Source organism: Heliangelus exortis, chromosome 1 (genome assembly GCF_036169615.1).
Source record: "Heliangelus exortis chromosome 1, bHelExo1.hap1, whole genome shotgun sequence".
NCBI lineage: Eukaryota > Metazoa > Chordata > Aves > Apodiformes > Trochilidae > Heliangelus > Heliangelus exortis.
In genome coordinates, this window is record NC_092422.1 from 15,322,439 (window position 1) to 15,336,890 (window position 14,452).

At 36.8% G+C, this 14,452-nt stretch overlaps 1 protein-coding gene across 2 annotated transcripts; it reads right to left on the reverse strand.

Annotated features, from left to right (window-relative positions):
- Window positions 1-697: 697 nt before the first annotated feature.
- On the reverse strand, window positions 698-14,396 carry KBTBD3 (kelch repeat and BTB domain containing 3). 2 transcript variants are annotated; one of them, XM_071734611.1, is made up of 3 exons: window positions 14,195-14,396; window positions 8,855-9,102; window positions 698-6,259 (listed from the first exon to the last, which is right to left on the reverse strand). In XM_071734611.1, the coding sequence occupies exons 2-3, from the start codon at window positions 9,076-9,078 to the stop codon at window positions 4,639-4,641; spliced, it is 1,845 nt and encodes a 614-aa protein (XP_071590712.1). In that variant the 5' UTR covers window positions 9,079-9,102; window positions 14,195-14,396; the 3' UTR covers window positions 698-4,638. The 2 variants fall into 2 exon arrangements, with proteins under 2 accessions (XP_071590712.1, XP_071590703.1); XM_071734602.1 differs by lacking the exon at window positions 14,195-14,396 and adding an exon at window positions 13,374-13,717.
- Between the last annotated feature and the right edge of the window lie 56 nt (window positions 14,397-14,452).

Here is a 14,452-nt window from a genome sequence, read left to right on the forward strand (position 1 = left end):
AGCTCAGTCCTTTGAAATCCAACTTCAGGGCTGTATTCAGTATTTGGATTTAAGTATTTTCACTGGACAGATAGGTATTTCATTAATATAGCTCCCAGGTAGTTTCTAGTGATTATAAGTATGATGATGAAATACAAATCTCCCTTAAAATGTTATTTTCTGGTTTCACTCAACAATTATGGTAGTGAACTTCCTGAAAATAGTAATAGAAACTAAACCTCAAAACGCTATTAATTTATCAATTTACTTACTGATAATGGTAGCTTAGGTGCCATAATTGCCAGCTATGTACTGAATATCATAAAGATTTAAATAGGAAAATATTTCAGGATAAAGTAGGTGGGAAAAGGATGTGTTGAAGTCATTAATGGTCAAAAGTCATTAGTGCTCAATCTATCAAGTTGAAAAAGATACTTACTTAGAGTACTATTTTACAATGGTAAACTCAGCTTTTCTGCAGGCTAAATAAAAATCTGCAGCAAATTGATACAGAAGGGTTATACAAATACAAGGACAATTTAAAAAAAAAACTTTCACTGCAGTTTTCATGCATGCTAACTGCATTCTTGGTTATAATCTTAACAATGAAAATGCACTCTAGTTTCAAACAGAAAAGAAAAAATGGTTAACCTCATGAGAAACAATGCAGATTCTCTTTAATTTGGAACTCGAAGAAAAAAATCAGACCTGAGCAGGGTTCAGTTGGTTGGTGCTTTTATTTCATAAAAGAATTAACATCTCAGCAAACACGTAGTATCATACTTTCCACATATCAGCAGAGCCCAGGCAGCAGCAAAATGTTACTGATCTCTATATTTTTATTGGATGTTAGAAAGGAAAAAAAGTAAATTAAGGATACTGTTTAGCTATAAATACTGTCAAATCTACCCATGGTTTCAGTCTATTTTAATTAAAATAGATCTGATGCTGCCTCCTGTTGGCGACCTATACAAAGAAAAATCTAAATTAGACTCCATATTTCAAACTGCAGACAGCACGTCCTATAGCCTATACCTTACCTACCATCTACTACTAATCAGAGGAGGGATACAGCTTTCTTCATTAAGTAATACCAGAAATAAACCTGGCCCAGTAAATCCACACTATTTTTTTAACAGCAGTAAACTACTACAAATGTATTTAGAATATAGAAAATATATTCATTAGTACATAAATAATAATCAACAGATCTGTGCAAACATAATGTATATAAACACCTAAATAATTTATATTTATTATAACAACTAAACCAATATGTTAATATTGCCAAAGTGCCATAATGTTTTGATAGCATTCTTTAAAGATTATCCAATATAATCATTATTGGATATTAAAATCCAACATACAATATATATTATCTTCTTGTATAGCATACTGGTCATGCTTATAATGTGTTCTGTGGCAAAGAATAGAATAGTGTTAGAAATATATTGGTTACATCCTTCAAGTGCAAATTGTAGATGATAGCTTTACATGCAATTTGTATTTTTTAAACATCTTACTATATTTCAGTGAAAACATAGATAATAATTAATCTAGTCATAGAGTTATTTTTAGAGTAAGGTACTTAAAGTACTGTGATCTTTGAAAAGTCAGAAAAGAAGCAGAATATCTCACTTCACACTGATTTTGTGACTTTTAAAAAATTGCTTAACAGCTGCATAAAGTAGACTGAAAAATCAATTTTATTCAAACCTACAGCAGTTACTCATGCAAGTAATCCATATCCTTCTGAGCAGTGTAGCTGACTGCACTGAGATTTCTTGCATCATTTGCAATTAATTACAGGATTTGGAACACAGGCCCTTAATTCTATCATGAGGCCTTGACTTTCTAACAAAGCTTTGTCTGCACTCAGTTCTGCTATCAGATTAAACTCTCTGTATGTGGAATTGTGGCAAATGACCTTTTTTTTATCTGAGAGAGTTGTAATACAGGGTTACCTACATAACTGAAGAAAATTCACACTAGTTTCACAATTATTTTTCTCTAAGCAATGGCGGAAAGTAACTGACACTCCTGTGTTATTTCCTGATCACTGAGTGAGAGCTCAACTCCGTTTGAAATCTATGAATGATTTTTTCAAAGTGGAACTGACACAAGTTCCTGTGCAAATGTAGCATACAATATTAAAGAAGCACGTCTGATTTCCAAATTAAGCTTCAGGTTTCACTATAAATATTAATAATCAGAAATTTACTGCATATGTCATTGCTCTGTGGTCATAAGCTGGAGCCTCATACATATAGCAAACAGCTGGATGGAAGACTGCCAAAAATTACTTGCTTTAAGGAAAAACTTAGAGGAAAGAGCATCATCTGAATTACTGACTAACTTGCTGTTTATGTGACCCAGCAATTTGCTCAGGACAGTTGCAATTAAAAAACACCCAAACCTCACAGTTCTCTTTTCTTCCACTTTGCATAGCTATTTATACCCATGTAGCATGGGTATAATATGTTACTTATCTCATTTGATAAATTGCATACTCATATTACGCAGGCATTTAAAAAATAAAAATTAAAAAAAAACACAAGCAGAGGAGAACTGGGCCTTGTATTTCTGATGAAGTGACACGTTGCACTAATTAGTCATTGATGGAAGTCTATGCTACCATGAGAGTAACTAATGCTAAAGCTACATTCTCCTCTATGTCTACTTATTTTTATCCTATTGTTTCACTAAGCAAATATTCTCCATGTCTTCTAAACTATTCAATATATTTTCTTTGCATTAACAAAAAGTAGTTGTGTTCCAATATAAAAATGTTTGCATTTCGGTACAGTGATTTTAAAGGTTACCTGGCTAAGTGTAGTTATAATATGATTTGGAGATTTACTGCAAAAAGAAGAAAATAAATCTGCAAGTTTCTGAAATACTGTAATAACAAGCTATTTACTTCTACAGAATGCAAACACCTTAATACAGATAAATTACTGAGCAGAAAAATTCCACTCTCCTAATATGTTCTCCAAATGTGCATAGTTTTCATTTACATCCGTATGAAAATATTTATGGTAAATGTTATCTAAATTTGTAAAGGTATCTGATGATAAATTATAGAGTCAGTCACAGAATTTGAGCTTTCCATAGTTTCTGTTTAAAACAGAAGCATGTTGCTAAGCAATATCAAGTTTTAAACATTAATACTGAGCTTGAGTTTTGCAAAAAGTACATGCAGTGATGATGTGACAATGAGCTTACCACATGTGAAAGATGTTTTAGACACCTCACTAATTTTGTTCATTTTTAAACTGTTTGGAAAGAGGTGCTTAGATGTTTACAAACATTCATTCTGGCATAAGACAAGCTTGCTATTTAAATGATACTTCTATGAAACACAAGGACTGCCAATATATTATCAAATAGCTGGAAAGAAAGGAAATTTTCAAGCTGTGGAAGATTACAAATGAATTTTTGAAACCTAACTAATGTCAGTGTCCTTCTTCTAGATGATTTGTGTGCATTATATCAAATTTACTTCACAACTTATCTCTAGACTAATATTATTTCTAAAAGCCCATTACAATTTCATTATAATAGATGACTATTTTATCAAGTAAATATATTGTGTAGTGTTTACCGTGTAGTATTTTTACACTTTAAATGACCATGAAATACAATATGAAAGTGCTTCAATTTATTCAAACCACTATAGAAGTTTAAAAAAAGGAATTCTTGCTCTTCAGAAATACTATTTATTTTGCCTTTAAGTATGGGGATTAATTTTTGTAACTTTGCATTTAATGTATGACAAGATATGGAGTTTTCCTGTAGCTAACTAACCAAAATTTATTTTAGAGCTTGCTGCTGTAAGCAGCCTACTGGCTCCTTACCAGACAGCACTGGAGACTTCAGAGATGGAAGACTTCTGTTAGAAAACATTTTGAAGTGTTTTTTCTTTAGTTAATAGCATGACTGAAGCAAAGATACCACATGAATCATCCACCATGTACAAATCTCCCCCTTCTTGCACTATGTTATCAGAGTTTATCTTGCCACAGTTGATGGGATGAAAATGGAAAGTACAGCTAGTGCTAAGGCACGAGGATGGAGAAAAACTGGTAGAACTGAAGAGCTGAAATGATAGGAATTATCAGTCTCTTCAAGTTGGATACCTGGTTGTAATGATGTGAAGGTCACTTTGCGTCTTGCCCTTGCTAAGGTCATTCTAGTAAGATAAAGCTGACGTTCCTCTTACAGGTTTATAAATACAAAAAAACCTAAATAAAACAACACTAACGTAGATTTCTTTAATCTACATAGGGAAAACAGTATCACAGTCCATTCTCTCACTCAGCAATTTGACTTACCAGGACAACTGCAAATATTACAGAAATAATGGCACATATTACATAATGAATTGCTCATGACTATGCTTTTTTTGGAAAGTAATATTATTTTGCAAATTATTCAGATAATTACAGAGGACTTGCATATAAAATTAAGTAATTCTTTCTATCTAATGACTAGCATGAGTGACAATTTAATGGACTCTTCCAGAAGCAATTCTATATAGCATACAATTTAATCTGAAGATTTAAACAAAGCCATACATATTTTCCCATCTGTAAATTAATACCTAAAAATCTATTCTAAAACATGTGCATTTAAATAGATTTGTTTGACTCATGAGTTTCAAAATTCTCCAGAGCAAATTGTAAGTACAGATGACCAGGGGTCCCTATATTTATTAAACTGAATAACCTGACAGTAAAACTCAGTTAAGGCTCTTGGCATTGGTGAAACTTCTTCCCACTCAGACCTACTACTATGGTAGACTTGAACTTCATCTGTGATTTCTTCTGGAGCATAATCACCACCTAATATATAAATTTTGTCTTCTGTCCCAACTGCCCCTGCATTAAAGCCAGCACATTCAAAAGATCCTTCCCCTTTCCAAACACAGGTTTCTGGGCAAAAACTGTAGACCTTATAGGTGGAGAGATCACATATGTACAATGTACAGTTCACTGGAACAGCTTTGATTAGAGTTGCATGGAAAAATTGTCCAAATTCTGCTACAAGCTCAGACCACTGGTCAGTCATAGCATTATACTTAAAGAAACAGTCAAGAGATGGATTAAAGGCATCAGTAATCTCTACCTCTGAGCCGAGGACATAAATTATATTCTGACATGCACTTGCTTCTGGGTAGTAGATACCTCTTGGTAACTGGCTTACAGATGTCCAATCTTTGGAAAGAGGATTATAGGATTCTACATCCAAAAGACTTCGGGTTTCTTGAGCTCCTCTGGTCTTTCCACCTATTACAAACAGCTGATTTAAGGTGACAACAGATGTGTGCATTGTTCTTGGTTTTTTCATAGCTGACACTATGGAGAATTCATTGCGGACTGGACAGTAGCACCAGGTTTGGTCAGTGGCATCATGAAATGGCTCAGCAATATGAAGCCTGACAGTCCTGTAACAATTCCCTTTGCATCCTCCAGTTATAAATATTTTTTCTCCATAGCTAGATAAACTTGACCCTGGAAGATCAATCATATGTGTATGTGGCAGTTCTTTCCATGTATCTGTTTTGATGTTGTAGCAGAATGTATGTCTGTTTTCCCCATCTTCATCAGTTTTATGAACAAATATATATTTTTCTGTTGTTGAAGGACGTGCATCTGGAAACAGTCCACTGAAGTTTTGCACACTTTTAACTGCATCATTGATTATTACTGAGCAATTAGCAGTCTTGAGTAAATGTTCTTCAGAATGTAAAAATTCCTGCAAAGTCTTTTCAGGTAACTGGTGTAGTCTCACTTTTTTCATCAAATTAGGCAAATATTTCTGTCGTGTTTCTAAGTTATGTTTAGTCCACTGAAGGACAGCTTTCAACACTGACTCTTCCTCAGGGACATTTAGTTCATCAGCCTCAAGACATTTTTGCAGTATCTCAAAATTCATCTCCAAAAAATCACTTGATCTGAGTAGCAAGGAAAAGTGGTGCTGTACAAAATCCAGTGCATGATCAAATAAGCGAACAGATCCGTAACTTTCGGATAGAGAAAGCAACTGTAAGCAATTCACAAGATCAAGACTTTTTATTAGAAAGTCACTGCAAGCTTTGGAAAGGAGTGAAACTTGAAGAAATGACGACAGTTGGAAGAGCATTTCCACATTATCATTTGTTATCTCTGTTTTTCCTGTGTATGCATAATCAAGAAAAGCTTTCACTGCCTTGGGTGATAGATTAGTAATAGTAACATTGCCATCATCTCGTTCTTTCATATTAACTTCAAACATGGCTCTGTGAATAAAATATAGAAGATATACACACAAATTAAAGATCTAGCAACAGCAGAGAACACTGATGGAAGGAGATAAGCAGGGGCAGATAATAAGGTGGGAAGAACAATGCATTTCCTTGAAATGTTTGAAGAGAAAAGGAGTGGTGATAGGAACATATTCAAAGTGATGGCTAATAAAAATGATAGAAACTCCTGTTATTTTGTATGGATTTTCACAGAAAGAGATGAAGTCTACAGCTTTCAATGTTCAAGAAACTCAGAAATTGTTAGGGGCAGCATCAGTTTCAAAAGCTTGAAAAAGAAAGATTGATTTAAGAAATAGCAAAAAAAAAAACCCATGATATAGATATGCACTGTAGATGAATACTGGAAATTAAGTAGGAAAAAAGGCCTTCTAAATTGCAGGCTGAGCCAATGTCAGGAGAGATGATGGGTGCATTCCTTGGGAACAGAAGTAGGTGAGGGATGTACACGGAGAAAAAATACGAGGAAACATAATTCTTGCTTTAGAATTGACAGATAGATGTATGGATACAGACAGATGTCAGAAAAAAATCAGGTTTTGACATAGGATTGTATGATGCAGTGAAATGTATGCAGAAAGAAGATTGTGACTGAATACAAGTATGATGGTTAAAATCATGGAATAAACATTATTGATAAGTAGATTTGTGCAAATTTTATTCAAATTTTGACTGCTTGATTGCTAAATATGTAATTATCTTTAAATATTTCACACAATCTAACATGGCAAGATAAATAATTGAGTATGTGAGTTTTCAAGCCCCATGCTTTTATCAAGAGAAAAAAGAAAGAAATCGCTGTGTACAGGATACTCTTTGGGAAGTGGGCATCTGGTAAATCAGGAACTTGTCTGACCTCCTGAACAAGAACACAAAATTACTATAGGATACTTATGTCCCAAAGACCTTTTGCATATGAAATAACATTCCTTAGAATACTTTCCTCCTCAGCCCAAGAGCTACACAAATCTCTAAATTACAGTGTAAACCAGCAACTGAACAATTCTAGTAGGAGAGCAATCTAGCCAAGGGCTTTTGATTCTGAAAGGTAACAGGTAGGGAGCAAAATGTTGCTGAATCTTGGGTTTACACAAAGAAACCAAAATTAAGAGAACTCCAAAGGCCAAAAAAGAAAAAGGTGTTTAACATTTATCTAGTGCAACTAAGTACCTATTACTTCCTGAAGGTAACAAATGGGCCTTGAATTCCAGGACAATTTATGAATTTGATGGCTGCTGTTATCAACTGTTCTATGCAGGGCAAGGTCTTTCCTGGCAGATTTTAACCTGAAGAGCCAGTAGGTAATAAGAAGTCCACATATGTTACCATGTGCTTAATTGCAGTTCTGTAAGTTACAACTGGAAGCTATGTCATGCTAGTATTCCTTTCTACCAGAGCATCTCTGGGCCATGTAGCAGTCAGCACTTGAAATGCAGGTAGCTCTGTGTCTCAGAGCAAAAACCAAATCCACTGCTGCGGTGGAGAAATTGCTCATTTCACAGAGTCACAGAATGTCAGGGGTTGGAAGGGACCTCTGAAGATGATTGAGTCCAATGCCACTGCCAGAGCAGGACCAAAACTAGGGCAGGTCACTTGCATTTCTTTTTCCAGAAGTCCTACAACACTCCTAGCCTATGTCCTCTGTCATATATGGCAGACTCTAACAGACCTTGGGATGCTCCAGGCTATTTGAAATTATCACTTGTCACCTATGTGTGAGCAACTGAATTGAGCTCATTAACTCATTTCCAGGAGCCCACTTTTACATTGTTAGAGCATCTTAGCTTTATGTCTTACTAAAGAGTTTATTTAGAAACAGACCTTCAGTGTGGAATTGCAAGTTTCACTCTTACTAATAAAAAATTAGCAAGGTTCTTTATAAATTAATATTAATGTCTGTCCCCTAACAATGTGTCTCTTTAAGCACCAAAAAGAAGATTTCATCTATTTCATGCTGAAAGACTGTGCAAAAATTAGAAAAAATAAAGCTGCCTGCTTAATACCTCTCAAGACAAATTCTATTACACTGACCATGCCATCTCTGAGAAATAAAATCCAACCCCATTTCAAAACCATGTGCAATTTATCCACAATTACACAGTGCAAGATGTATTTGTAATCAATCCTTTTATGTTTCATAATATAAATGTGTCAAAGTGCATAGACTTTCCCATACAAAGTCAAACAGATCTTGCAGACCCTCAAGTACAGATACAGGCATCAAATAAGTCTTAAAGATACACAACTTGTGTCAGTTCTACCTAAAAACAGAAGTTCTGGTTTGACATTTGTATTTGGGAGCATAGACTGTCTGAATCTCAAATTCATAGTCTCCATGTCACTTCAGGAATACAAATACAAGCAGATGTATTTGGGGTATGGTTAGGCATCTAACACTTGAGTTTTGCTTTGGTTTTTTTTGCTATACTTTGTATGATGTTTGAACACTTTGGTCTGCAGACATACCTCAGTTGTGATTACTATTTTTTTTAATTTTTGTAATAATATTCCCTCCATCCCAGAGAACTTAACAATCCATTTACTGCAAACTCATGCCAAAATTAGGTTTACCTGAAAAAATCACTGCATGCTGCCAGTACACAACGATGACAAGGAATTATTTCATCTTTCACAAGAATTTTAAAGTCAAAAAAGATATTTTGTTCTCTGAACTTTTGTAGTACTTTTAGAATCTGCTGTCCATGACCTTCAGCCACTAAGGAACTTATTTTATTTTCAGGAACAGAAATTCCATTGCAAATAGGTCTGCTAATGTAATCCCGTTGATTGGCCATGGTTTCTTCAATGTATTCCTGAAACTGAAACGGAAAAGTAAGTGATTGATTCTACAGTATTATTTTTAAAAAAATAAAAATCAATGTACCATAAAACAAACAAAAAATTTCCTAGCATTGAACTTGGTTTGTAAATCCTATGCACAGTTCTAAGTTTGTGTTGTGACTTTTACACTGAATTTAATTTTCATATTAAAATTTCTACTTTGCAGTACTATGAAAAGTAAATTAGCTGATACGAATCAAAGAACAGCTCTACAAATTCTACCCACCTGTACCAATCTTTTTAATAAAGTCCATGGGAAGCACACCAAAGAGTGTGTTAAACATTTTGATGGTAATTTATTAGAAAGACTAGGCCAAGGATTAACCCCCAAATCCCCAAACTCTTAGAATTTGATGGAAAATAACAATGGAAGAGGAAAACTTCATCACATATTTTTAAATTCCAGAAGTCTTATCTGTACTCAAAGCAGACCAATGATTACATCTTAGAGTGGAAAGGAGATTCAGACTACTCAGCTATGTTCTAAGTGGATTCCCATTAGGCATTCTGGGCTAAAATAAGAGAATAGAAACAGCCAAATCACAGGACTGCCAAAGCTTATCAAATGGGTCATTTAGAGGTGCTTTGGTGACAATGCAACTTTGAGTGTTGAGTCAATTGGTACTGATTTTATCTGTGCCTCTAAGTCTTTCTGTGAAGCTATGTCTGTGTGCAGCTTATGCTGCAAACTTTGTGCTTCATTTACAGTGACAAAAATGAACTGACTTCATAACTGATATAAATTCAAGACAGTGCAATCTCCCTTTGAGCAGCCAAGTTTTTCTGGTGAAAATCGCTATACTGAAGTTAATTGTTTTAACAGTAAATTGGGCTTCACTATTTTTACATTAAGATATTTTACTACACTTTGACAATATAAAGAAGCTTTAAACATGAGTGTATTTTCTTTATACCAATTTAAAGTGCTGTGTATAGTGCTACAGATGCATAAACTGGCCTTGACTGGTAATTTTGACTCAAGCTTGCCTATCTTAAAGCCTAAGGTTTTAAAGCTAAGGTTTTTTCTATTGCAGGATTCTGCTCCCACAGTTCCAATTAAAGCTAGTAACAGATAATGGCCACCTGGACTGACAAAGAAGGGGATAATAATTTCAAAACCAAACCTGGAAAACAGAAAAATACTGGTTTGGGATTTTAATTTCACAAAAAGGCTTATCTGGTAACATGATACATTCAGAGCAAACTAAGCCATCAGGAAGTTTTCTTCATGGGAGGTATTTTTATAGCAGCCTGGTCTATGCTTTATCTAATCATTTGTGCAGGGTCTGCTGTAGTTCTTAGCACAGCAGCAGTCAGAACATACTCATATATATATATATTCATAAACACTTCTGCTGAAAGTGAAAACAGACTTAGATACTGTGACTGACAGATAAAGCATTACAGAAGTTTAAATACACTAATGCAGTTGAGATTGGTGTAAGCTGGCAATCAATTTGAAGTAACAGAAGAAAATTTATTGAACAAGGGGGAGCGCAAGGTCCTGTGTAATAACAATGGAACATGGACACCCAGATGAGGACATAGGGACAGACTGACACTGGAGAATCCTTACACCAAACTGTTTGGATCACTTAATAATAAAAACATTTATACAGATATGTGTGACTTTCTAATAGTCCAGGGGATGATCGTTGTGCAAGTACTGAGCATATGTAAATATTGTGTATGCATCAGTTAGCACTTTGTCAGAAGAGGCATGCTAGGGCCATGCCAGCCTGACAGTGACATGACCAAACCTTTCTAATGGGACAGAAGCCCCGAGTCTGTTCCCACCTGACATGGATGTGACATGAGGCAGGTACAAATTCAGACATAACAAATAACCTTCTGTGTGCAGATGTTCTTCCCTCTGCCCATGCTGCTGGCATAACCACTCTAGACTCAACCTTTATTTGGTACCTTAGTATTTACAAAGAATTGTAAAACAATCTATTTGCTTTAATCTCAAAATACAACATAGCTCTGCTACAGCATTCTCTGTCTCTCTATACAGCACTGTCTCATTAATTAAAAAAAAAAAAACAAAAAAACAATTCTTAGCAGTTCTTAGCAGATATGAGAGATAACCAATGAGAAATAACTGTGAGAATACTATCTTTGTCACTTAGCCTCCTTTGGCTTTGGGCAGTACATCTTGCTAAAAAGCAGGATTTTTAAAAAGAAAAATCTACATGCTGGTCTTTTACAGCATACTTCGTGTACCAAGGAAGAAAGAATTAATACCAACAAGGATAAAGGAATTGTATACATTTTCCAGAGGATTTTTATGTCATTGTTTTTTGTGAAACATTTAACCGTTACTGTAAGCTTTGAAAAGCTCAAGGTCAGCATTTTAAAACCAGTATTAAAAATAACTATTACACTACTAAGTCTACTACATACCCATCAAGATGATTTTCTATTTTCATTCCATCTCTACTTGTAAGGGGGGGAATTAGTAATTTATTAACAATTTTTAAAGGCACCACTACCCACTACACAGGTAATTTAACAGCATTTCACTTAATACACAGCAAGATTTGGTGACATTTAATAACTGCTAACTAAAAAGACAAAAGTAGATTTAAATGTAATTAAATTAGAAATACTAAGTACAAAGTTCTGTACTTTTAGAATATATTATTGTTTTGACTGTCATTGACGAAGACTGAAAACAGTGACAGAATTCCAGGTTCCTGTCTGGAAATGTCAGTGCAACTCAGTCTCACAGCTTTTACATAAAAAACTGAGCTTCAGAGAAAATTAATATTTAGTCAATCGTTTTTAGACATTCAAAGAAGATGCACGAGACATTTTATCCACAAAAGTGGTATTTATCAATAAAACATGTTGAGACAGTATTCTAGGAAGGAAAGGTGACACAGTGACTTTAAAGACTCTTAAAGGCTCTTTAGAAGTGAAGGAAAAGGAACAGCATGAAAAAACCCACAACACAGCATGGTAGCAGCGGGAAAGAGTGAAACTGCACTGATTCCTGGAGGCATTCCAAAAGGGGAAGATTATCTCTCTCCAAGCAGTGATCTTTAATTGCATATCCTCTCACAAACACATGAATCCATTAAGGTAAAGAAAATAAGCTAAATTTCTCAAATTCATCCAGTTCTTTAGGAAATCTTTTTCTTGCCTTATGAAGTTCAAAAAGTGCAATTTTAATTTTAAGAAAAAAATAAGGAAAAAAAATTAAAAGCCATGTACTGCTTATTTTGGCAAAAATAGCTGCAAATTCTGGAAGATGAAATTACTACTTTTACTGAGTTCTGTAGTCTGTCATCTCTGTATATTATTAAAATGTGTTTTTTTTCTAAACATACATGCAATATCATCACGTTTTGTAAGAAAAACTGTGGCTTTAAATTGGATATATTCATAATTATCTCTCACAGAATGCATCTCGAACCTCAGTTTGCACTTGCACCTGATGCTTATTAATAAATAAATAAATAAATGTGCTAGTGATAAAAAAACTGCTTCATGCTTACATCTCTCTGACAGTATGGACGAGTCAAGCCAGTTAACCAAACCTGAGAGGTTTTTAGGGACTGGGTAAAATCCACATTCCACTAGTATTATCACATATCACTAATTTAATATAGATGTGGCCACAACTTCCCCTTCAAAATGTGCTGAACACAATGCAATGTAAGCTATGACTTTTTATTGGTGATCAGCATTTTCCTGGGTTTTTTTCTGAGTGAGAAATCGTCCTCTGCTGTCTTCTGCTTTGTCACCACATAATACATGAGAGTATGTAGAACATCCCTTGCGTAAGTCATGAAGAAAATAGGAATCACATTTTAAAATGTCTGAATTACATAGCTGGTTCATTGCTGAAACACTGTTTTCTCCAATGTTACTTATGCATTTGAAATGTTTTGCAAAGACCAAATTATACTCATTTATAACTGAGACTTATTTTAGGCAGAAAGACAGCAGCTCCTCTGGACTGTGCAGAAACAGCACTTTTTCACATTAGTAGGGAGATGGGAATGCTGAAAACAACAACAAAAACAAACAGGAAAAAACCCAGCCAAAGCCAGCTCCCCCCAGAAAGGCATTAGTTAAACGTTCTACCAATGTTTTTTTCATTATTTGGACATGATCACTATAGAGTGGTTAAAACATAAAATATTTCTGAAGGAAAGAAGCAGAAACCAGGGTCATAAATTTTTAGAGACCCTAAATTTTTAGCCATGCCCCGACTCCGAGGGGTAAACGAAATTATTACCTTTTGATTACTTTCAGATGGCCTGTAACTGAGGGCACGGGGGAACCCAGCTGTGACAACCATTATAGGTCTTAGCAGAACAAACCATACCAGACGTGAGAGGCGTTTGTTTGGACATAATGTTTAGGAGGCAGAATCAACCCAGGGTGATGCAGTCCTTTGCACCTGGTGTCTCAACAATTGTCTCCTCTTTTCTGGTCAGTCCAAAGCAGCAGGGAATGCACAGAGGCCACCCCGGCTGCTGCAGCTCCCGGTCTGTGCCAGCTCTACCAGGGGCGGGGATGGTTCCTGGGGAGCACGGATACGCTGAGGGCAACGATGGGGACAGAGAAACCGTAAGGACCATCCATCGTCCGCGGGTAAGGGCACCACCAGCCCCCACGGACACTGTCCCGCACAAAGCCGGGAGCGGAAAAAGTCTACAGGGAGATGAGGCTCTTTTCGTCGGGGCTGGGGTTCTCAGCCCCCAACCTCATTGAGGGTGCCGGCCCGTCACGGCCCAGAAGCCGCAACCACCACCCCGCCATGGCCGCTGCCCCCTCTCCGGCAGGCAGGGCGGGGCGAGGGGAGGCGGTGCCAGAGCCGGCACGGAGCATGCCCAGCCCGCCCGCGCAGGCGCTGCGGGAGCTCGGTTCATTCTAAGGGAAGAGAAATTCTGACAGGGCGGGCGGGATGCTGCAAAGCGTTTCCCATCCTCTCGCAGCGCGACCGCGGGGCCCGGCTACGGGAGGCGGCGGTCTCCAGCGCTGCCACCTCTCCGGAACCGGAGAAGAGCTTGGTACCCCCGCCAGCAGCGCTCCCTCCGAACAGCGCGCACCCACCTGCAGCCAACACCAGCAGCTCGCCGACGAGTCTGGCCCACCCTCCGCGGCAGCAGCGCCAGCAGATTGGTTCCTTCCGGTGTCATTCTCTCCCTTCTGGCACTCGGGATGGTTCCCCCGGACATCAATCTAGCGGGAGCCCCGCCCATCCTCCCCAGAGGATTCCGCTCTGACGACACCGCGGGTGTAGCTCAGCCGCAGGCACCTCCTTCCCCCTGATAGGCCGATACCTGGCGCATTCCCCTGTCACTCACAGGG